Source organism: Neodiprion virginianus, chromosome 3, assembly GCF_021901495.1.
Source record: "Neodiprion virginianus isolate iyNeoVirg1 chromosome 3, iyNeoVirg1.1, whole genome shotgun sequence".
In the NCBI taxonomy this organism is placed as follows: domain Eukaryota; kingdom Metazoa; phylum Arthropoda; class Insecta; order Hymenoptera; family Diprionidae; genus Neodiprion; species Neodiprion virginianus.
Window position 1 is genome coordinate 17,004,406 of NC_060879.1, and position 25,043 is coordinate 17,029,448.

A 25,043-nucleotide genomic window follows, 5' to 3' on the forward strand; every position below is an offset into this window, starting at 1 on the left:
CGCTATCCCGAAGCGCATCGCACGATAAAATGACCGCTGGTGTGTCTTGGCAGTTCGCGTCATAGCGTGATAGCAATAGCTTTTAATTAAATAGTTATTTTCGCGATTTTAAATAGCAATTGAGGAAGATCAAAGTGCAGACGGTGTAGACTTTATCCCTTTGAAATTACTCGCGGCTGCCAATAAGAATAAGAATTATATTTAATAAAATTTACTTTCTTTCAATAATAGATTTTCTTTACTTATTTTTATTCTCTCATTGCTTTTTTCAATTTCTCATAGAATATTTTTGACTACAAGCCGCCAACCCCCCCTCTGCCAGGGGCTGCCCGTTGGACCCCCTCTCCCGCTCTGACCTCGCAGCTTTTCTTTTTTATTATTCGTTTCAATTAATGTTCCACCAAATGCTTTTTCCTCCGACCTTGGTTGCGTACTTTCCATATACTATGACGAAATAGTACATTCTGTATCTAGGGTGGAAAGTGAGCGATTGACGCCAGTGCGAGGCTCAGCTGAAATTCGCACGCGCGTATATCGCTTTTCGCGCATGGAGCACACGATACTTTTTGTCCACAACCTGTACCGAAAGTTTGCCTTTGAGTGCACCAGAGAAGCGGTATACCACTTCATTTTGCGCCCGGAATTCGTCGAAGCGGTCGCAAAAACATTTTACGATACGCTATTTGTGCCCGCCAGCATTTTGCGCCCGCTCATTTGTCAACGCACGGGAAATAGTGTTTTTCGATACTAGTGCGCGAAGGTGGCAATGCTCGCACAAGCGTGAAGGCGCAGCACGAGCCCGGAGACGAATTGAAGGGCGAGTGTAGCGCATTCACGCGAGATAGGTACTGCCATCTTTCGCGCGTGTATCGAACTCTATTTTTTGCTACACCTGTAATGGAAAGTCCGACATACACGATTATATTTACACGAAACCACGGCACGATGTCTGTTCAGTGACGATGTCGAGCACGGCAAAGAGTGACAAACTATTCCGTCGGTGGCGCTAGTGCAGCTGTTTGCGAAATGCGCAACTGTGGATAAAAGCGCGACCGTCTTTTTCGCACACCGCTAGCAATGTGCGAAGGTTTATCTTATACCGCCGGCAATGTGCGAAGGTTTTTTTCTCACACCGCTAGCGATGCGCGAAAGTTTTTCCCGCACGTGTGTATAAAAGACTACTTTCGGTGCTTGTAAATGGTGCATAAAAATGGACTTTCCATGCAGGTGTTGCAAAAAAGTCATTTTGCGCGCACTTTACATGCACGAAAAATCATACTTTCGGCGCAGGTTGTACAAAAAATATTGTTCACACCACGGGCCTAAACCTTTGTACTGCGGGTTCAACTTTACGCCCTAGATACGAAAACTATTATTACTGATAGCTCATTTGCAAATACGTATAAAAGTTCCATGATAATCTGACACTATTGTCATGTAAAACTTTTCAAGTTTTCTACCGTCTTTTAAGGATAATTATCCAGACTTGTTACGTTTATATCAGGGGAATCCGGATTATCATTTCACCCACCTTTAAACGCTCACCACTTTCATTTCAATGAAATAATATAAGCATTTTGTAACACTGTCAAATAGAGATAATTTCACATCTTTTATTCTCAATTTTGTTTTCTGTTTCAGAGTTGTACGCACCATTTACTATTGACCAATTTTATTATTATTTTCTTATTAAATAAAAGGACGAACGTAAAATATTTAGTCACTAAATTCTTAACTGATGTTGAAAAAAATACATTCGAACTATCACATGATCGATATGGATTTATAAAGGATTTATTTAGAAACAAAACTAGGTCGAATTAATCTAAATTCGATGAGTGATGTCCTTTTTTCATTTATTCCAAAGTTTGAATATTGCACAATATTCAACAGTATAAAAGGGTACGTTTTACATTTTTTGTTATTATTTTGGAATGAAAATCTGTCGCAAACGAGGCTCTTAAGTGGCTGTAATTCTTATGGAACGACAATGTGGTGTCAGAAAGAGCAGCAAGTAAGCCCAGCGAGTTTAATCGTTGCACTAAACGAAGCGCCAAAAAATGTTCTTAATAAATATTGGCAAGAAAGGAAAGTAAACGCGATCATGAAGGATGCCAAGGTCTGTAATTTTTAAGGTGGAAATTTGTATTCAACATTACATTAGAATTGCGCTAGCTATTAAATTTTTTTGTGTCAGTGATGCCGAGGTTTTTATCGTAGTCGAAATAATTAGCATTTAACACGTTCGGTAAGTACTGACTGCAGTCCCGCATCCTTCTGGGGATGGATCGACAGATATTAAGCGTCTGAATCAAAACTTGGGAAAAGAGGAAAAAATGTTTGAAAAATGTCCAGTAGTGATATTTGCACCAGTAGAACAAAGCAAATTCGTATAGCACAAGGTGAAGTATCAATCGTATTAGAAGAGGATTTACAATCAGAACGTTGAAAATTTTATCGGGATGATTTTGTTCATGACAGAGATTTTCAGATCTCTGGAGTGAATAAAAATAGCTTTGTGTAACTGTGGTACAGCAGATTTTTTTTCTATAATTACAATTGTACGAATCTCTGTGCAACGTGCGAAATAAACCTAAAAATATTAGAACTGGATGAAAAACGGCTGAATTTGATCATTTCGGATGTACTTACTAATTATAAAATCTTTTTCCAAATTGGTGATATCTTGACTTGCGCTATTAGAATTTGCCCGAATTTAATTTTATCACATAGACGTCATTTTGTTTCATGCGTATTCCTTACCATTGACGCAAATAACATTGTTGGAGATTTATTAGACAGTTTTTTATCTTTTCCCAAGATTAGATTTAGACGATCCAGTCAATTCACCCTTCATCCGTGTCCGCAGAAGATTGATTTTTTTGACACCGTGATTATAGATCAAGATGATCATGATTACCTACTTGTCTCCCTTTTCAATCTACGATGGTGAAAAAATAAACAACCAACCTTATTCAGTTTGATGATCACAGTTGCCAAAATGATGCATCAAAAATATTAAAACTGGTTCACTGGCCACTAGCCTGTATGAATTGATAATTAACTCGAAATATTTCAATTAACTGGGATTATCGTTACGAAGACTCACAATGATCAAGTTTTCTCTGTTCAGAGGCTGCGTTTTTTTAATTACGTTTGATTCGATTGACTTCGGTTGCACCATTGAAAACATAATCTCATCACTTTTTCATGCGTTGAAAATGTTTTTGATAGAACTACTATCTATTATGTTGTGTCATATTTTTAAGACATCCACCACCAGTTGTATTGCTGTAGTATTCGTGCTAATTGTAAGATAGAAGTATTTACTCTTAATATAAGACAGTGTTGTAAGGAAAAAATCGACCCTGAACAATCAAATAATTTGAGAATGAACAAGTCTGACTGCAGTTAATTTTTTTCACTTTTCAAAGAATACGCCAATCAAATCTTCTCTGTTCCCGAATAATGAAGCTAAAGTGTAGAAAATTTTGGCAACTGTGAAGAGGCTGATTACCGATTGATAGGCAAAAAACCGATGCCTGAAGAGATTGGCCAGTGCCGGATTTAAGGGGGGGGGGGGGGGGGGGGGCCTCCACAATTTTTGGTAAAATTTGCTAGCAAATGGTATGTTAAATTACTCTTCTGACAAAACAAAATTTGACAGTGAAATATGTATAAAGAAATTTTTCTGTATGGACGTTTTTAAATCAATTCTCTGAGGAAATCCAACTAATCTGCGATTTGTGTTATATTTCCCATTGCTTGGTCTCTCGCGATATTTAATATTCAAGTACACTTCAAGACAGTGACAGTGCATTCAGTATTATATCGGTTCATTTTATTCGATTCTAGCTATCGTTGGATAAATATCTTCACTTGAGCCAACGTGGATAATGGTTATACATGCATACGTGTGTTATCATTTGTCACAGATTATTGGCTGTAGCAAATAAACTGCAAATCTCTAGCACGAGTGATCGAAAGAAAGTTGAAGCTATCTGTCAAAGTCAGTAGTCGAATGTACTGAATACTGATTAAAAATTAGGTAGTAAAGCTTGACAGTCAGAATTTTGTCATGGAATGAAATTTAACGTGTTTAGTTGCTATGTCTGGCTGCTAATTTCACAAAAGGTTCCTGTTCAAGTACCACAGTTTGTTTACTTGGCATGGAATAACCTGTTTTCAGAATTGATTCTAGAATAATCACAACTTTGAAAGATCTATAATAATTAATTAACTCGATGCTATAAAAATCTATCTTTCACAGGGTGGCGACAATTTTGCTCAAAGAAAATTCCCTGACCTTTCCCGACAAAAAATTCCGGATCCCCTTTTCGTTTTCCCACGAAACTCAGGTAATGTTAGGCAGCTTTTATGATAAAAAGCTTCCAGAAGTTGCGCTCCTTGAATACATGAATTTGGATCTAAAAAATATATAGTATTGATTTGTTTTATACAAGTAATTAGAAATTGAACAATACCATTTCCGAAAGTTAGCTTAGCTGAATTCACGAAGCATAGCTGAAGTTTAAAACGATTTGTAAAGAAAGTATGTTTTTCCCTATGGTTGGTCATAGTTCTCCGATTTTTTCAATAGTCAAAATTCTCTGACTATTTCGTGTTTCCCGGTCAGTCGCCACCCTGTTTCAAGACTGGATAAAAGATTTTGCATAACTATAATGCAAGAAGCGATTTAACTACAAAGCTGTTTGTGGTATTTGCATAGATAAATGTACATGTTTACAAACAAACGTACTCAACATAACACTTGAGGTAATGTGCAGAAGTATTCTAGCTCGCAGGCCTACAAATAAACCAACAGCTTTATTGTATTGTTAGTTACTAGTTAACCGAGGGGTTCAGGCTCCGTAATTTTATGTAATCCGCTTGCATCCCTCATATTATATTGGAAATCATTGAAAAGATTGCAATCTTTCTAATCCCTTTGATTCTTATAATCACTTGTGATCTGTGCAATCTGTGTAATCTTACTGTAATCTTTGCAATTCCTGCAAGTTCTGTAATCAACTTGTAGATTTTATAATCACATTCAGTGTACGCCATTTTTAGATAGTGATTTTAGATTTCTATCTATCTAACTTGCTTTTGGGAACAAATCTGCCATGTTTTTCACGTTATATTCATTGGCTTTTTTAAACCGTTTACGTTCTAAATAATTATAATCTCAATTTACTCACTTCGGCGCTAGATCCGCATATCTTGAATCGTGGTTGGACGAGCTTTGATGAGCATCGGACACCCTTTCTCGATCACTATATGCAACCGCGGGTCCGTCGTAGCTTTCAACATAGGGTGCCGGATGGTGCCTACTGTGAGCACCATGTTTTTTATCGTGAACACTGTAATTGAATGGAAAAAAAAGATGTGTAGTTGCATTTTCAATTAAACCCCTTGTCGTCATGCAAGCTAGCACTACCATATAAATTATGAAATGGATTGTACGAGTAAGTATATTGAATCTGGTGGTCGTTTCGCAATGCGGGGTAAAAAAGAAAGTGATCGAAAAAATCGGGATCATTTACATCCAATAGTGGTGTGAAATATTTTACAAGGTACGTATTTGACAAGATGACTAACCATACCTTGATGGAAATTCACTACTGCGCTATCGGGTTATTTAACAATAAGTACCACGTTAAAAAAAAGATTGTTGGAAAAGTGATTGAAAATGAATAATCTGGATTAGTTGCCAATAATATTTTTTGTCTCCTGTCAGTTTTTTACTGTAATTTTCAATTTTTATACCAATTTTCGCCACTATACCAGTCATGCAAAATTGGAGTATGTGCTAATGAAATACCATTTGTGCAAAATAACAACTACATTTGAAATGAAACCTAATTGTGATGACATATCATTATCAATTGTAATGAAGATTTGATTTCGTTGGATCAATTGTAATGTCGATATACATAGGATATTCATTTTTTTCTTCGGTGTATTGTTATTCTAGAATTATCATCAACTGGATTTCAGAGGAAGGCGAATGAATTACGATAGTTTCAATATTATGGGGAATGTGCATTATCAAATTTAATAACAAACTCTAAAAAAATACTACTCAAACCAACAGCGAGAACTTATTAGTCTAGTGAAAGCTGAAACTCGACATTACTGGAGATCAGTACACTGAAAAAACTGTACCATCCATTTTACTAAAAATTCATTATAAACCATTGTCCTCTCAGCGTTATAGAACTTTTTTTTATAACACTGAAAAATGCACTTATACAAACTACTTTTTTATGCTGACTGGTATTATACTTAAATTGCTGTTGGTTTAACTATAATATTTTCTAGTTGCACTAGGCATGTCGTTTTTTTTCAAACAAATTAATTACTGGAAATCAGTAATTAAAGGACGAATTCCAGTAATATTAGAGAAATGCTGTAAAATGAAAAATAATTTGTGTGATCGATATTTACATATGAGTATATCAAACAAATAGAACATAATAATTATTCTAAGCATGAATGTTAAAAGTGTACAACATAGCCAAGTGTAAAATTGATTTTATTGAGTAAAACGTGGTATTTGTAAAAAAAAAGAAAGATAACTTTATTTCGAGGAAAATAAAACTAAGTAAATATAATATATATAAATAATACTCCTTTCATTTACAAGCATTATTCATCAACAGAATGTAACATTACAAGGGTAACATAAAATTAACGTGCAAGTATATTACGTACAAATATAAATATGCAATGGAAGTAAATGTTAGAGGCTTCTCATACAGAAGATTTACAATTCTCAAATACGTGCATACATAATAATAACAACAATAATAACAATAACAATGGTAACAGTTCAATTTGTGAAAATTTCGTGCTTAAAACTTTATTTTGTTACTTTGCATACACGAAAACTGCTATAACGTAGTTTTATGAGGTACATATCACTACACAGCCAAAAACGGTAACCAATTGTCAAAAAATTTTTTCATTCCAGCTGCAACGTTGTACACATGCAACCGAAAATTGACATATTTGAAATTTTAGTCACTTCGCGTATTGACCGCACGCAGCATAAAATTTTTGAGAAACGATTTTTTTCAAATTTCAAGAGAAATATACACTATCCGTTTACGTGTGATTAATGATAGGAAAAAATTTGCTCGACGTCCTGTTTAGCAAAATCTGTAAAAGACAGTAGACTCTTATTGGAGTGTATTCAACACAATTAATGCGGGTGCAGAAACTGGATAGAAACGGATAGCGAACTGACTTTTCATATCAATCCGTGTCGGCATGATTTTTTTCTTTGCCAGGGCGTGTCCTAAACTATCAACATGCTTGATGACATGCTACTGATTGACTTGTAAAAATACTTACTGGGCAAGGGGTATGTTATCCCTGTCAGCATATGCGTCATACAAATATTCACTGGAACGGAGTTTGAGTTAGCAGTTAGATTCCGATAGCCATTCCAGACATTAAACAACTATTTAATAACCTACTTGATTAACTTGATGGGATAAGTATAATTTCCTAGTTGTTTATTTTACAGAAAGCAAAACAAAAAAAAAAAAAAAATGGGTGTTCAGTATAATATGCTAATTTTATAGGTATACATGAAGTAGAGGATTGAAAAAAATTGAAGTAATCAATTATTGGCGTAAATGGTGTCACGCAAATCGAGCTTGGGAAATATGAAAATCATAGTATAATCAAAGTTCAGAAGAGGAAATTCAGATCGATAAGGCGGTCACAAATTTTTGGGGAAAAAATCGAATGATATTTTTAGATTTTCCAGGACCTAAAACCTGAAGAACCTAAAGAAAAAATTTTCTCAGTTCTAGTAAGTTACTAAAATCTAAATCGTTCAGCTTTTTAACTCACTTTTCGGTTCAAATGCGATTCGAATTGAAGGAAAAATGTACAAAAAAGTTCGTTTAAGCCAATTTGTTTCGTTCACGAAAAAAAGTTAACTTGTCACCTTGATATTTTCAGTTTTTTCCACGACCAAATTAATAATCCCCTGACAATTCCACGTTTTACGTAACCCGTTTTAAAAACCCTGACTTTTCGAGGTTTCCCAGGTTTACCAGGTGTGTGGCTACCCTGATCGAATTAGAGTGAATGAAAATAAATGGTGAGAAAATGTAAATTTGAACAACTGGTGAATTTGAAAAATTAACGACGGAGCCAGGAATCGAACCTGGAATCTAGCGATGCTTTACCGGAGACTTACTCCACTAGACCACCTAGCCGCCCTGACTCTGTTGTCTTTAATTTCTCTCATAACCAGTGAGTTCAAATTTGTTTTCATGTGCCCGATTTGTATGAGTAAGAATTTCTTCTCTGCATGCACGATGTAAGGAGACTGTAGTGTGTAGATGTTTATGTTTACCCCTTTCAATCCTTCGCTTCCGATGAGAAGCCCGTAAGACAGAATGCTGTCTAATAAATGAGATGCGGGTGTGCAAATCATTAATCTACGAGAGAATATTTGTTGAGAAAATGTAAATTTGAACAACTGGTGAATTTGAAAAATTAACGACGGAGCCAGGAATCGAACCTGGAATCTAGCGATGCTTTACCGGAGACTTACTCCACTAGACCAAGGGAAAATAAATGGTGTACAATGGATAGCGAAGAATATTATATAATGGGGGATAAATATTTATAAAAAAGAGAAAATGAAAACGATAACTTCAAAATGATCCAAGAAATTTTGATATACGCTGCATTGAAATTTTCTTGTCAACATTCTATAAAATTTAAAATATTTTAATCACTAGCTGCCATACCATATCACTGTTTTTATACGCGTAAGAAAAAAAAAATCATTTCTTGTTCACTTCAACTTCGGTAAATAAAATTTAATACAAGTTACCTTTTTATCATAATGTGGACGTCAGTCGCCAATAGCGAGCCGTCGATTCACAAAAAGTTCTTATATACAGTGATTTTCACGAAAAAACTACTACTGTGAATTGGCGTTTCGCTATCGACATCTAGCGTCAGCCTAAGGAATGAATGAGTAATATGCAAAGTAATGAACCTCTGTGGAAAAACCATGGTGATGTAGATATCATACTTTTTTCCTATGGACATAATCTTGAACTGATTTAAAAGCCTATTCCGAAGGACTGATATTGATAATTTAAAATTACCCATGATGCTTCATTTCACCTACGATTAAACCGAATAGACAATCTGTAATTGGGACGAGTATAAATACATGTTACATTTGTGATTTGTAACCAGAGAAAAATAAAATACGACTTACATTTTTATTTATAGTTAAATTCAATATTATATACATATACATGGCGGTACTGGTGGTTGGTTGCTTTTGCTAACTTTTCTCAGTTTCGCTTTGTTGTGTGTCCTAATTCTTTGCTGATGCCAAAACTAATGTAAGTCGAGCTTACTATTAAATTGCGAGTTGTATTTTTTTCCTAAAAATTACTATTCTTGCCTTTATTATTGGTAATTAATTTGAACTTTCTTAATATAACATATAATTCGCGTTGTGCTTACTTTGATATGCATTCCGAGACGTGAAATGCTTCATGTGCAAGAACAAAGATGAAAACTTGGCTATCAATAAAGCTACACGTTGCACGTCCTGTGGTGCCTGTTTTCATAAATCCTGTGCCGTTCGTGTTTCGCTTAATAGGCGTGATAATGAGAATATTTGTTATGCCAGAGAAAGCTGGCAATGCTGGAAATACAACTAAACTGGTGAGGCAGCGCTCTCAGCCAGTGAAGCAGTTGGATAAAGCTGATGATTCTGACATTTTTTCACATCTCGATCCTTTTTTGCACGGTCTCTGGAAGCGCATTGGTAAACATATTGTTACTAAGCTGATGTTCTTTCTGGCCTGGATGATCGGATCGACTACGTAGAGGATAGAATGAACATCCTGAAGGATAATCGGTAATTGATGAAATAAATGAACGCGTAAAGTGAGCGAAGAATATAAATATTTTTAATTATAACGATTCGCCTGGTGCTTCAAAGAATGACCTTGCCTTGGTCAAGTCATTGTTGAATGACTGCTCACTGGATATACCATTTGAAATTAATGACTTCTCCTTTGTTAGACTGGGCAAAGTGTTTGTAAGTGGAAAACAGGGACCCCTACGCTTTTCTTTTAATTCCAAGTCCGATGTTGACCGGGTCTTTCTGAACAAGAGGTCGCTCGGAGGGGTGAGCTTTTGATTAAGGGTGGTTTAACTCCCAAGCAACTTGCCACTTATAACAAACTTAGGCAGGAACTGAAATCCAGGATTGCCAAGGGAAGGCATGATCTTTTCATTGGTTATCGGAACCGCATTTTGTACATTGCAAAGAAGAAACGTGTCAGACCTTCATTGAGTACCGGGAAACAATATGATGTCAGTGACGAATAGATTAAAGGATTGGCGAACGTATCTCAAAATATTTTATCAAAATCTAAGGAGTTTGAATGTAAGGACAACCAAATTCAGATCAAGGATCAGGATTATTCTGGATTATGATCTTATTGTCATCACCGAAATGTGGCTATGTGACGATATAACTGACTCTGAACTTGGCCTTGACTCTTGAGTCTTTCAACATTGCCAGATGCGATAGATAAATAGTTACGAGTATTAATTTAAAATGTGTTAATCTTCCTTTTTTCGATATTTCCTTCGAATGTTTGCTGGTAAAAATATTCTTTGCTCACTCTTTTCTCTACGTCAGTTCGGTTTACATCTCTCTTAATGCCCTGGCTATATTCTTACTACATCAACTTCTTTGCTAGTCTTGTAAATTCCTTTGCTGATCGGGTCACTAGTGTTGATCTAGAAAATCATGGCAATAGTGCCATAAATTCATGCTTTAATGTGCTGGATCTTGTTTTCTCTAACTATCGAAGTATTACGTGCGTTGTATCACCCGACCCTTTCTTTGATTGTGACCGGTTTCACTCCGCTCTCGGATCTCTTATCCTATTACTATTTTTATAATGATTAAGCTGAACAAAGAAATTTTTAATTTTAAGAAACCTAATTTTGAGCTGCTACTTGCGGACTTAACCTGTTTTGGAATTGATCCTCCTAGTCATGATGATGCGTCGATTTCTAGTCTTAGCCGATAAATAGTTTAACTCTCTAAATACGCTTATTTCTAATTTGGTTGATAAATATTTCCCCAAATCTACCATTAGGCCGCATTCTTATCCCAAGTGGTTCTCCGCTGAACTTCTCAGATCGCTGGGTGATAAAAAGCAGTACCAAAAGTTATATAAGATGTTCAATTTCCAATATTATTATAGTTTATTTAAAGAACGGCGATCTTTGTGTGAGACATTATATGCTCGGGATGAGAATATTCACATCTGTAATGTTGAAGACTGTTTCTAGTGACCCCGAGTCATTTTTTCACTTTGTAAACTCGGTTAATAATAGCCGGTCCTTGCCTTCTTCAATGTCTGACGATTCTGATATTGCCAATGAGGGGCAACAAGTTGCTGAGCTATTTGCCAAAAAGTTTGGTAGTGTTTATGTAACGAGTGATCTCTTATCTACAAACGGTGATTTCGACTATCCAAATTGTGTTAATACGCTCCAGTTTAATGATGCGAGACTGCAAAGGCTATTTCTGATTTGAAAGTTCACCCGCTATTGGTCAAAAGGTCCTCATCTTTTTTTATCCCTATTTTAGCGCGAGTATTTAAGTTGTCATTAGCACTTGGGTATTTTCTGGGCTGTTGGAAACAGTGCTATGTCACACCGCTGTTTAAGAGGCGTCATTTCTCTAATATAATCAACTATATGCCTATAATCAAATGTATAATTTCTAAGCTCTTCGATAATCTAGTTTGTAACTCATTCACGCAGTTTTTTCAAAAGTTTATTATGCATGAGTAGCAACATATCTTTGCATCCACACCGACTACATCATTCATAGTTTACGTAATGGAAACACAGTCGACTCTATTTACACTGACCTCGCCACTGCTTTTGACATTGTCAGTATAGAGCTGCTTGTAAGGAAGCTTGCTGCCTATGATCTGGCGGGATCTTTGCTCCACTGGGTCAAACCATTTCTCAGTGATAGAGTTCAGTATTTGAAAGTTTTTAATGGTTTTTCTTCACCTATTAAGATTACTTCTGGTGTAGGTCGAGGTACACACCTTGGTCCTTTGTTTTTCCCAATCCATATCAACAATATTAGCCTGGTTCTATAGTCTGTTAAGTTCTTATACTTTGCTGACAATGGCAAAATATTTAAGGCTACTACAAATCCGTATGACAGGATGACCTAGACTGCATGTTTTGTTGGTTCAGTGGTAACTGGTTAGTTTGCAATGTCGAAAAATGCTTCTGTCTAACTTTTGATAAGCTTCTGTCGACTACTGACTTAAGCTATTACATGCTTAATAACTCGCCTTTGAAGCAGGTCAATGAAGCCAAGAACTTGGGGGTCTATTTTGACAGTTCGGCTATGTCGTTTCCAAATCTCGCAGGAAAATTAATTTTGTCAAGCGATTCTTTTCATCGTTTAAGAATGTTGCTACTTTTCGTTCACTTTATTATTCGTTCATTTTTCCCTATCTGGCTTATTGTTCTGTTATCTGGAGGCCCTGGACCTTCACTGCTCCCTATAATCTTGAAAAACTCAATCATTTTTTTTTTGCGGTTTGTGGCTTATTGAATTGGGATGCCCATGCATTTTCGTAATCATGACTACAGTATTGTTGCATCGACCCTGGGCATTCCTACACTGTCTTCTGCTATGTGTAGATTTGATGTAGTGTTTGCCTTTAAGTTTTGAGTAATAATATTGATTGTACTGAACTACTTTGTAAATTCTGTGTCTTTTTTTCCGGCTCGGTCTTCGCGGCACAACAATTATTTATTCTATCTTGATTATAATCATGACTCTCAATCGCGTATTTGTAGGCTTTCATCGCTCTGTAACGAAAATGCTCGAATAACTTGACATATATAACTCCACCTTGCATTTAGTCTCTCGTCAATCACGCATACTGTTTTCATGTAATTAGCGACTCTAATATACTATTTATTTACATGTTATTACGTATTTGTTCTTCCTATGTACCGCCATGTAAAATGCTTCGTTTTTTTATTTTGTTATATTTGTACTATGTAAAAGGGTATTAACCCATTAATACATAAATAAATAAATATAGGTTTATAATGCTTTCGTCCCACTTACAAAATAAAATGTAATTTGTGATTTATTTATTTTACGTAAATAATAAAAAATCATAATTATACAGTGCTCAGCACTGTTTGTGTTGCTCATTAAAATATGAAAAACACTCTTATTTTTCAACGTGAATTTATAACGCACTTATCTTAATATGTAAACTTCCTATAACTGGAGAGTATTCAAAAATATAATACACAAAGCAACAACAACAAAAAATAATATCGAACAGTGAACAAACATGTGTTATCGATGAAAGATGAAGGGGTTTGGTATTTTTGATGTGGAATTAATGAGCGATCATAAGAGTTAAAAAAATAAATAAATAAGAAAAACCCAACCTTCTACTATTTATTATAAGAAACTAATATAAAACCCATGTCGTTATACTCAAAAGGAATAATTGCAAACGTACAAATTACACTAATCATCTATACAAGAAGTCATAAGCATAATCAGCTTACAAGCAACGTTGATAAGAATTAAGTACTCACGCTTCGACCAGTGGGCCTGGATATGGATCAGACTTCTGGTAAAGAGCACTGAGCTTAGCGCAGAGTATTATAGTCGGTATGAAGAGAACTAAGCACCATCCAACACTCGCCCAAAAACCGTTCTAAGCAGAAAAAAAATTATTCGTAGACAGCTAATTAGTACACCATAGTAAATATCTACTTTCAAGATTGCCATGTGATTAACAGAGTTAATGGATGGATTAAGAGGATATATTAAAAACTACGGTATTTACCTAATTTTCGATTATATCTTACAGGATGCTTCTTACGCTCATATTCAAGTTTAATGATTAATTATTTATTCAACGATTCAGTATACAAGGAAGATAGAAACGGAATATAATTTTGACCTACTCTTTTCAAATATTGAAGCTTATATTGAGAATAATAAGAAAATCTATCCATAACATCGATAAAACATCAACATCTTTTCTGTGCCCTCTGTTTTAAAAGTTTGAAAAAAAAAAATTTCGGAATCAGAGAATTCTTAAATACTTGAGTTTATAAAAAACGACCAGTAGCTAGTTACATTCAAAAGTGGGAGAATGTAAAAATGTGGTAATTCATGTATTCTATGTCCAATTTTGGAAGAAAATTCTTTACTGTAGAATGAATTTTCCCAAGGGGTATTGATAATAATATTGAACAATCATAAGAAATAAATAAAATTTTTACTTACAAACGGGTCCAAGATTTTGTTACATGAAGCAACGAGTGTTGCGTCGTACGCATTTGACACTGGGGCACATTTTCCAACTGTTTCCATGCCATTCGTAGCAACGAAATTCATAAAATCATCCACTAGGCTGAGGAATTTGTCTCCGAATTTTTTAGCAACCTATCACGTTGAAAGAAATATTTGTGATTATTAAGAGCCAGGTAATTCTGACCTTTGGAGATAATTTTTTAAATTCCTCTAATACTCTCTGAATGAGTGAAAGATGTGCGTTCTAAATATATTTCTCCAAAGTTCTGTTAACCAAACGTTTACTCACATACTGAACATACTTCGGGCCCTCTTTGTTCAGTAACTTTTGTGCCTCGGTTGTCTCATTGACTAGATCATGTATTGCTTCCGTCATAGAGCTGTGATTAAACTTGATATGCTCTTGCAAAGTCAACGCATTGACGCTTAGTTGTTGGCTAAGCAACGTCATCGGGGTGACTAATGTTCTATGACATCGTTCCAAATTAATCGCATTGGTCTCAAGATTTCTTTTTATACCGTCATGTCCTTCCGGTAATTTTGCCGCCACATCTCTCAACTTGTTGGCGAGGTGTTCTAAGTTTAAATTCGTTATATTGTTTTCCAATAAGTCAGTGTACCGAGAGAACATGATTTCACTCAAACCACTCTGAGCCAAATCATTGAGCTTTGACCGAGCACTGTCACTCAAAATGACAACCCCTGGGGAAAGATTTATTTTTTTTCGTAATTGTTGGATCGTATTGTTGATGTCGTAACGTTCTGTATAAGTATGTAAGCTTGTCAAATCGATTAAGTTCTCAAGTTTTAAGACCTTGTAGAGAGTTTCGTTTGCATGGCACATACTGAAACAGATCGGAAAGATATAAGCATAATGTGGAGAAAAGTTGGAAGTACTACGTAGGAAGGAGGATTTTTCGCGTTTTGTACTCCACAGACAGAGGATATGCATGACTTACGTTATAATATAACTCATGTTAATATTCACATCAGGTTTATTTGGATACAGCTTTGATTTTATCTGAACAAAATCATCGACCAAATTGAACATCCGGTTGTCTTTGGGATTTTTTAGCGGCTCACAAACGCCGCGTTGAATGATAACACCGGTAACCATGTGAGCCACAGTCACAATCATTAAAATACTGGTCAATAGAAATATAATCCACACTGCCCTGTAAAGCACAAAAAGATTAATTGGTGATACACTTACACCAAATTTATGAAAGTCGACACGAATGGTGGCAGGACTAATTGTCGTTACACGTATACTTACATCATCAAAAATCGTGCACCTGCGCCCTTATTGCAACAATCGTCTCCGTAACCATCGGGGCGTTTTCCACAAACACCGCAGAGTAAACCGAGCGTCAAGCAACATAGGACTGTCAGTAATATTCCAGATATCCCAAGTCCTACATAGTACCTGGAATAAGATAATCTTTTATGTTTCAACGATGTAAGAATTCAATATTTGTCTGAGATTTAAAATGATGAAGTCTTTCAGCTTTGAAAGCAAGAAGTTCGTTCCAAGGAAATTGTGCGACTTTTTGTGTTGACGGAAATTATGTAAAACGAAATTTCAAAGAGAAATAACTGGATTGTTTCAACAGTCCAGTTGTTTTTGTTTTATTAGCAGGCCATTATTAGAACATTTTCACATCAGACAGTTTAAGGGGATACTTTCTGGAAAAAAACTGTTTTCACATGCGTGAAAAAGTTCGAAAAATTGATGCATGTACTATTTTATACTAGAAAACATACCCGTATACGAATAACGTTGAACTACGAACCGTTGAAGAGATGAGAATATATTTTTTTGCCTAAAAATTTGAATTTAAAAAAAATCCAACGCTCATTTTTTAGAATTTGTTTGCTGAATGCGTACACCAAATACCAGATGTCTGTATTCATTTTTGTAGAAGCGAATTCAATTTTAAGATTTCATAAATACATTATTGGTAACAATGATACTAGTTTTTAACATTAGTGTACGATTAAAAAAATATATGCTATCAACATTTTTTCCATACTTCGAAGATTGCTAACCTGATTCGAGCAGTGAAGAGGGTTATTTTTGGCATTTGCAGAAAAAACAAAACAGTTATATACAAAATTTGTGATTTGAACATAGAATGGTATTGGAAATATACGAATGGAACAAAGTCTTATCGAGTTTAGTTTGATTTATTTACGATGAGGACAAAATCAGTAATATCTGAAAATAATTAACTTTTGCGCAAACTCACTGTACGACAGTCGCGTGAGACTTTCCATAATCAATAAATGAAACTAAATTCGATTATTATTTTACTTTATTCTATTCCATTTTCGAATTACACATTTTTTATATAACTTTTGTTGGCCTTTCTACGGATACTAGGTAAAAAAAAGTAAACCTCTCTGTTCCCCGAAGTATGTTATTATTCTTCAAATAAAGAAAAACATTTTTGCCGCATATTCTTGACAAAATCCGTAACGAATATCATAATTTTTATCATCGGCTAGGAGTGCATTTTCCGTATATCAAAGTCTGAAAAATGGATTCTCTCCTAGAAAAATCAATAGACATCTGAAATTTGGTGTACCCGTTCAGTAAACGTATTCCAAAAAATGTGCATGGAATTTTCAAGTAAAAAAATTATCTTATCTCTTGAATGGTTCGTGATTATGATCGTCATCACCCGTACCAAAAACAATATTTTTCAGAGGTAAATATCTCCTCAACAAACATTTCATAATATTCAAACTCTATCCTATACAAAGTTTTCAACTCAAATGCAGTTTTGTCGAATGCCGGTGCATCGCACCGACCAATATCAGTGACCTAAATAAGGAAAATCGAAAAAAGTCGAACAACGTGATTAGAAAAGCATTGAAACTTACCGGTATTGGGAATATTGATTTATATGGGTGCCGGCAATATCAACATGGCGAATATATTTCGTATGGATATCGGAGCTGATTTTATCAAGTAACGATGTAATGTTGTTGGCGATTCCTTGCAGAGAATCACCAGCTCGTCTAATGCTAGCACTGATAACAGGGATAGTCTGATTTACAGCGTGTTGAATGTCTTTCTGAATCTTGGCGAACGAATCCCTCCCTTGGCTTACTTCTGAGACAATATTGCCTTCCATCAAAAGTGTTATGTTGTGCAGGGCATGTGAAACATCCGGCAGCTATAATAATTATATTTTTCTTTCGATTATCAGAGTCTTTAGAGATGTTCATGAAAGTAAGAGGTACATAGTGTGTTGTGATAAGAAGTAGGTTTCTAATATATTGTATTTAATCAAAATTGGGAAAATGATCGACCAAAGTTTACGGAAGACACCAAAATACGAAAGTATGATATATTTGATAAGTTATACTTGTTCCGATGACGGAGTAGCTCTTTCAGGGTGACCCTGGTAAAAATTTTGATAGATACGGACCGAAATGTAGAGAAAATGTGTCAGAAATTTTAAAGAAACAGGCAGAAGACTGATTCTGTGTATGCTTTCTATACGGTTTATGATACAATTTTTGTACGTATCTATCTGCGTCTAACAGAATATTTACCAGATGGGTATTCACCCTATTTTGTATTAGAAAGCACACCGCTGTTTCTATAAAGTTTGATATACAGTGGAGTTTGGTGGTCTTGTTGCAAAGTTTTATATTGAATGACAGAATAAATTAATACAACAAAGCCGCTATTTCGAAATGTTAATTTAAAATTCAAAATGCAGCTCGCCAATGAGGAATGAAAATAATTGGTAATGCAATTTGTATAAAATTTGTTTTCAAGCTGTTTTTGAAGTTATTGATTATGAATCTGACCTTTGGAGAATATATAATACACGTAAAGTATCGCACAATTGACAGCAAATTTCAAAAAATGATTTCCGATATAATAAGATGAAAACTGTTCCAGACGCAAACTCGATAAAATTTGAATATAAATATAACGAATGATCGATCGAAAATAATAATTGGTTTAAAATTTAAAAAGCTGCCGATTTTTAAGAGATATGAATCTTTTCTATTTTTTAGATGAATCTATGGTCCGAGACTGAATATAACCATGTGCTGAATTTTTTTTTAATGTGTTATAATTTCAATCTCGAGTTATATTCATTTGAAAATTGTGAATAGGATTTAAAAAACGATGATCTACGTGCTCTAGGACTTGATCATAAAAAAAAAAAAAAAAAAAAAAAAAAAAAAAAAAAAAAAAAAAAACTGAAACTGGCGAATAAGGGACTATTAATAAATGCTCAAAGAATTCAAATGACTATCGACATTCCTTGTTGTTCTAAATTTCATTCAATCATCTCGAATTTCGAGATTTTTTATCAGATGGACAGTTAACAACTCCCAAAACCTCTGAAAAGATACTTCTTGTGAAAACTACTGAATCTGTTATCTTGAAAGAGCGATTTTTAATGTAGCAATTGATAGTCACATATGATTGGTCAACTAATTCCACTTCTTATGGTAAAAATAACACTGGGACACCTAGATATAATGTTTGAAAAGTTGAAAAGTAATAACGTGAAGTAAAAACGATAGAATGAGTATATAATATGCATGCTATGTAAGCCAGGGTTCGTACGATTTTCGGAATCTAAAATTCCCTGACTTTTCCAGGTATTCCAGCCCGAAAGTAGGATTCTTTCAGTAACCTTTCATGAAATATGCTGCTGATTATTGACAATTTTTTTACACATCAATATTAACACCTTCGATATTACCTAGCAACTAACTTACTGTCTGACTATCAATTTACAAAGAACAGACTGCGATTTTCCATAAGAAAAAAAAATGAAAAAGGTTTGGCGTTAAGTAATATATTATATAAAATGTATGAAGTGGTGCGACGAAACAAAATTTTCGGTGCAATTTCTTTTTTCCGAAGATCGACAGTACTTTCTATAAGAACGAGTTTATTTCTTCGACAGACTCAAAATTCCATTCACGTTTTTGAAATTTCCAGACTTTTCCCTGCTGTAAGAAATTCCCTGATATTTCCAGGTTTTCCCTGTACGTACAAACCCTGGTAACATATGAGAAGTTCTCAGTGAACTATGACGTCAGCCACTTTCTTTCACCTTCGTCGATACTGATTTTTGAAATAAATTACCGAATGTATTTTCAAACAGTAATCATTGTAAAATCCGACCAATTGTGAGGAATATCGATGAGAGGTGGAGAAAGAAGCGACTCTTCACGGAGAATTCCTTTTATATATCACGTATATCTATGTATATGCCTATATATGTATATGTATATATATATCTTTTACACGTAGCAAATGAAAACATGAATGATCGTAAGAGATAAGATGTATTATGCTGATTGAAATTAAGTATGAATAATATATAACGAGGTGAGGAGGGTACATGCTACGCTTACAACTTACAGACTGAAGCTTTTTGGCGGGCATGGAATGAAAACAAGTTTATATAATAAATTCAGAGATTTCTAAATTACATGTTACTTCAAATTTAATACTGGTTTTCGACATGTAATGAACATTTAAAAAATGAAACGCTGCAAAATCCTTATACGTTATATTGCTTGCAGATCTGACAAAATTCTAATGCGTACAAGAGAGTTTCGTCTGCTACGGCAATGAACGAAAACAATTGTTTCAATCGTCTGAAACATTCAACAAGATATATGCATACGAGTGTGTTTCGTAAATTGGAAAGATTCACGTTGCGAATGAACAACAGGTACTCGAATAAGGTATACGAGATTAGGTTCACGGAACAAATACCATAAGCTAGGTAGCTGAAAATAGATTCGCTCTGGTGTTACAATATTACCTTTGATGACAACAGATTTTCACAAAGAACATCACAGTTGTCACATTTCAACGAAAAGCACTCAATAAAAGAGGGTTAAAATAAAGAGTCATAATCTACTTGGTGTATACATACATTATATATACCTATATATATGGGGCATACCGTGATATCTCAATTAAGATTCTACGTTGATGTCTCAGATTAGATTTATAATTTTTTGTATTTTCGAAAGTACACTACGTAAATCGCTGTCGAAATATTTTTCAGAATTTTTCAACTCAGCGTATCTGAAGTAGAAAAAAAAACCCCCAACTTTCTACAATCTGAAAAAATTTAGAAATATCTTATAAAATGTAACACAATTTTTGACACCTATTAGAAGTTCATCTTCTTTCATAACTTTTCGTAATTTCAAAAGATTAATAAGAAAAATGAAGATAGAGAAAAATGATCGAAAAAATTATATATTTTGCATCCCTGTAACTCTCTAAATAGACATTTTTCGGCCCATATAAAGAGCCTATAATATGTTCATTATCATTTCAAAAGTGCTCTCGAATCAATTTTTTTTTTTTTTTTTTTATCTTTAGAACTTATGAAATCTCCTTCTTTTAATAGATATCAAACATTTTGCAACATTTTGTAAGATTTTTCAGGTTTTAGAAAGTTTTTTTTTTTTTTTCAAGTTTTTGAGTCATAGTTCAAATACGCTGTGTTGAAAAATTATGAAAAAATTGCGACTGCGTTTTGTGTCGTGTACTTTCGTACAAAAAATTATAAAGTTAATTTGAGACATCGACGTAGAATTTTAATTGAGATGTCATGGTATGCCCCATATATACATGTCTACTCTACATAAAATTCAATTAGATAAAAGCAGTTCCATTAAAAAATTCAACTACTATAATTTCCAAGTAAATACAAAACGATAGTGAACTACTTATACCTTCGGGAAATATCTATCCAGGTACTGCATGTAAATGGCAAAAACGTAATTTTTTTAACATACAAATGATTTATATTTTTGAACACTCGGTGATATATTTTTTTCATTAACGCTGACAAGTTCATCGCATAAAGAAATGCAGTAATAATGGTAGTAACAATACTGACCTTGTCAAAATGAACTTGAACAGCCATCCCGTTGACATTGTACTCGTTCCTAATTTCTTGACAGTACTGTATCGTACATTCTTTTAAAGTGTACAGCAAACTATTTTTCACCTGCCGGAGTTCTGCAATAAATATTCAAAACATAAGTAGGAATTAGTATTCGCAAGGAAGAAATGTTATTCCTGTAAACAAAAGCTGGAGAGAAAATGAAAATAAGTTATTCTTACCAATTTCTAATTGAGTCGCATTAGTCCGTAAGCCTTGAGTGATATCCTTAATCATCTTCAAATCATTACCAATCTCACCAAGTCCAGAGACGATATTATTCAGATTTGTCAGTGAGGCGGCGTCAGAGTATTTCGCTAGCTGTTCCGTAACGATTCTTCCGCTTGCTTGGAGAATATTGTTCAATGTGTACTCGAGTTGGTTGTAATTGGTGCCAAGTAAATTGTCAATTTCACGGGATGTAACGCGGAGGTACAATTGGACATCCTTTAGGTTAGTTTTAAGATTGTTCGGCAGTTCGTTAGTTCCTTCTTGCATGTATTCGTTTGTAACAAACGCACAAACGACACCAAATCTGTTCGTATAAGAGAGATAGACATGAGATGTAAGACGTATATTTTAAAAAATCGAAATTTACATTCTGGGAGTCGTTTCATGTGAAACCGAAAGCTTTGCAGATAAAACATCGATCGACAATTTTAATTTTCCTGAACTTTTTTTGTGTATTCTTTCAACTTTGAATTGAGATAGTTATTCGACGGAAAGAGTGCAGTTTCCATGTATTCGACTTTACAATATAATTTCAGATTTCAAATTCGGCACACATGCTCTTCTCCTAGTAGCTATATCTTCAAAAGTAATGAAGATAATTGAACAAACACAGAAGGCATGAAATAACCTCGAAACTGATATAGATATAATATAATTTTTTTTATAACCATTTTGCCGTAAATTTCATTGATTTGATTATTTAACCTTATTATTTGTCATCGACTGCCAATGTTAGAAATATGAAGAACACTTGGTTGTATTCGTTTACTAATTGTCTATTAACCCACCACTTTTCAAAATGGACCTACGGTGGAATTCTATTTAAAGATTCAATCTTTTTGTCCAATGACGGTACACACAAAGTATGGGGTTCGTTTTCAAATGACACCTCTGTAAATATTGAAAATCGTACTTCATATTTTATTTGCTTTGTTAAATATTGAGAAATTTTTGCAAAAAAAATACCTTTTAGAAATATGTAAAAATGAACGATCTGATTGAGTGTCAGTAAAGTTCTTGTCGTTGACTTGTTCGAATCTATCGTTAAAGGCTTGCAATTTTCCTTTTTTATCAACCAACCAAACTGATGCTAATTTTTCATTATAATTATTAAACTATCAAACGGAATTTGTTCAAATTTCGTTAGCGCATTGCATTTTCATGACAGTATTCGGAAGATGTCATCTATTACGGATTTTAAGTGATAACGATGTGTATAGGTGAAGCTGAGAAGCTATTCACTCTCGAGTATACTCGTTTCTTAATACCTCATTGAACTTATTTTTTTTTTTTAAAGTTAAATAAGGTAGTAAGAAGCGAGTATACTCGAGAGTGAATAGCTTCTCGGGTGAGTTACTTTCCACCATTCTCAAACTAAGCAGGAGTAAAATGAGACATCACAGAGTTATTTTTGAGCAATATTGAGGTTGTGGAACGTAAAGTACGATTCCAAATGGTTTCTGACCAACAGAAAAAAAAAAAAAAACGATTCGAGGCAGCCGACTCCGATTTTTTTGCAAGTGCTACGTCAAAAAAATCAAATGAAGTATAAAGTGTAAAATATAACTTTCAATATTTGCAAAACGGTTATTTAAAAGAGAATTATATACCTTGGTGCGTATCGTCATAAGGCAAGAAGATTGAATTTTTCAAAAACACCTCGTCGTTCGTCAATTTTGAACATTAATGGTCTCATGTACAATTAGTTGATGAATATAACAAAATTGGTTTTAGATTATTAAAATTGGCAGTCAATTGGGTTCGTTCAATGGAATTCACGGTTAAATAGTTATAAATAAAATTATTACATTAGTTTGAAGAATATTTCATACCCCATCCCATGCTTCTTTGTTTGTTCAATTATTTGTCCGACTTTTGGAAATATAACAATTGGAAGAAGCCGAGGGCGTGTGTCAAATTTGAAATTATCAAATAGAATCGAAAATATGAATATTAAGTATTTTTTGTACAACAGATAGTTATTTTTTCGTCAGTAAAATATGTAAAAGAAAAAGATTCAGGTAAATTAAAATTGGGAATGTTGCAAGAGAGTATTCTTATTGACTTGAAACGCGTCTTATTGTTAGGCAAGTTGACCTGATTATGATGCTGGCATCGCCACATAGTGAAGATAGTGCAAGTGAGACTGAATTCGAAAAATTCCAATGTGAGATTTATTCCTTAATTAATCACTGTCGATTGACATCAGTTTCGTCCTCCTAAGACCACCCTCACCACAGATATTCTATCCCTCAGCCAATCCATTACGCAAAAAACTTGTTAATATATCGACGCGTGAATTATTCGCTAATTAGTCGACTACTTCTCCAATTTGTATTTACTTGTTACGCTATATTGGTATAGCCAGATTAACGGAAGTGGCGAGTTCAATTAAACCTTGAATCAAAAAATGACGGATTTTGGGATATGAGTAACTTTCCTGAATTCTGTTAGAAAGGAGCGATGCACCGTCGAAATCTTAACACTTTCCGTTCGTCCGTTTATTTAATACAGGAAGAAAAAGAATGAGTTTGCTCGGTCGGTAAAGGCAGGAGTACCACATGATCTTGAGAACAGTGTATACTTATAACACACTTACAATATGATCGTCGCAACAGCGATCAAGACAATGCTGAGCATAATTTTTCGGCAGTGATCATGCTTCTTGTCGAAAGGTTGACTTCGCCCGCCGCAATGACCAGCGCAACGACAGCAGCAAAAGAACAATCCAATACACGGTAGAATAGCCGCGAGTAATAGGCCGGCTATGGCGAGACCGGCCACACCGCTGTAATGCTTCAGAATGATTTTCCACTCTTTAACTGGATCTGCAAACTTCGGTTGACCATCTTCCAGCGTTATCATCCCTGCAAAAGGATGAAAGGTTGACTTTATTATTAAAAAAAACATTCGATTTTTAACAAACTCAGGACAAGCAAATATAGGACTTTTGAATGATTACATCGAATTTTATTTTCACCAACATTTGAAGCTAGAAACATAAGTATCGTCGCGAAAGGATGTGCATGAATCGCGGGGTTGTAATTTCGTGCACACGCGCCCTGAAATTTCAAGTGATCCTTGTAACCACTTTTAATCCTCGAAACCTTGTAATCTTTGTAATCATTTGCAACCTCTGTAATGCCTTGTAATCTTTTATATTATCTTTAGATTCCTAATGTTATCTTTGTAATCTTTAAAATCGTTTAAAATCGCTTCGTGTTATTCACGTTATCTGAGCGATCCTTGTAATCTCTGTAATCACTTATAATCGCTTCTGATACTTTGTGACCGTTAGTAGTCTTTATGTTACTTTTGTAATCCTCAAAATCCTTCCCATGAATTGTAATTTTTGTAATCCCTTGAAATCTTTTTCACTCCACACATTACCTTTGTAATCTGCGCAATCTCGTTGTCATTTTGTGAAATTTTTTGTACGCGTTGTGATCTGCTTG

General features: G+C 34.5%; 1 protein-coding gene and 1 long non-coding RNA gene across 9 annotated transcripts in view; one reads left to right on the plus strand and one right to left on the minus strand.

Moving 5' to 3' along the window:
* Positions 1-25,043, minus strand: part of LOC124300716 (prominin-like protein) — a 56,676-nt gene that overhangs the window by 8,563 nt on the left and 23,070 nt on the right. For 2 of the 8 annotated variants that reach the window (XR_006907304.1, XM_046755037.1), the window contains exons 2-14: positions 24,188-24,455; positions 21,540-21,892; positions 21,313-21,434; positions 21,146-21,169; positions 19,809-19,817; positions 17,288-17,583; positions 15,678-15,827; positions 15,361-15,576; positions 14,691-15,246; positions 14,375-14,533; positions 13,675-13,796; positions 7,360-7,410; positions 5,202-5,363 (exon numbers count right to left, since the gene is read on the minus strand). Coding sequence is in view for 7 of the 8 variants with exons in the window: in XM_046755037.1 (XP_046610993.1) it covers positions 5,202-5,363; positions 7,360-7,410; positions 13,675-13,796; positions 14,375-14,533; positions 14,691-15,246; positions 15,361-15,576; positions 15,678-15,827; positions 17,288-17,583; positions 19,809-19,817; positions 21,146-21,169; positions 21,313-21,434; positions 21,540-21,892; positions 24,188-24,455 (2,488 nt within the window). In the remaining variant the exon portion in view is untranslated. The other 6 variants (XM_046755041.1, XM_046755038.1, XM_046755040.1 and 3 more) reach the window with 6 other exon arrangements.
* LOC124300736 (uncharacterized) lies at positions 842-1,198 on the plus strand. Its single transcript, XR_006907315.1, has 2 exons — positions 842-1,087; positions 1,119-1,198. It is a non-coding gene; the product is annotated as an uncharacterized LOC124300736 (long non-coding RNA).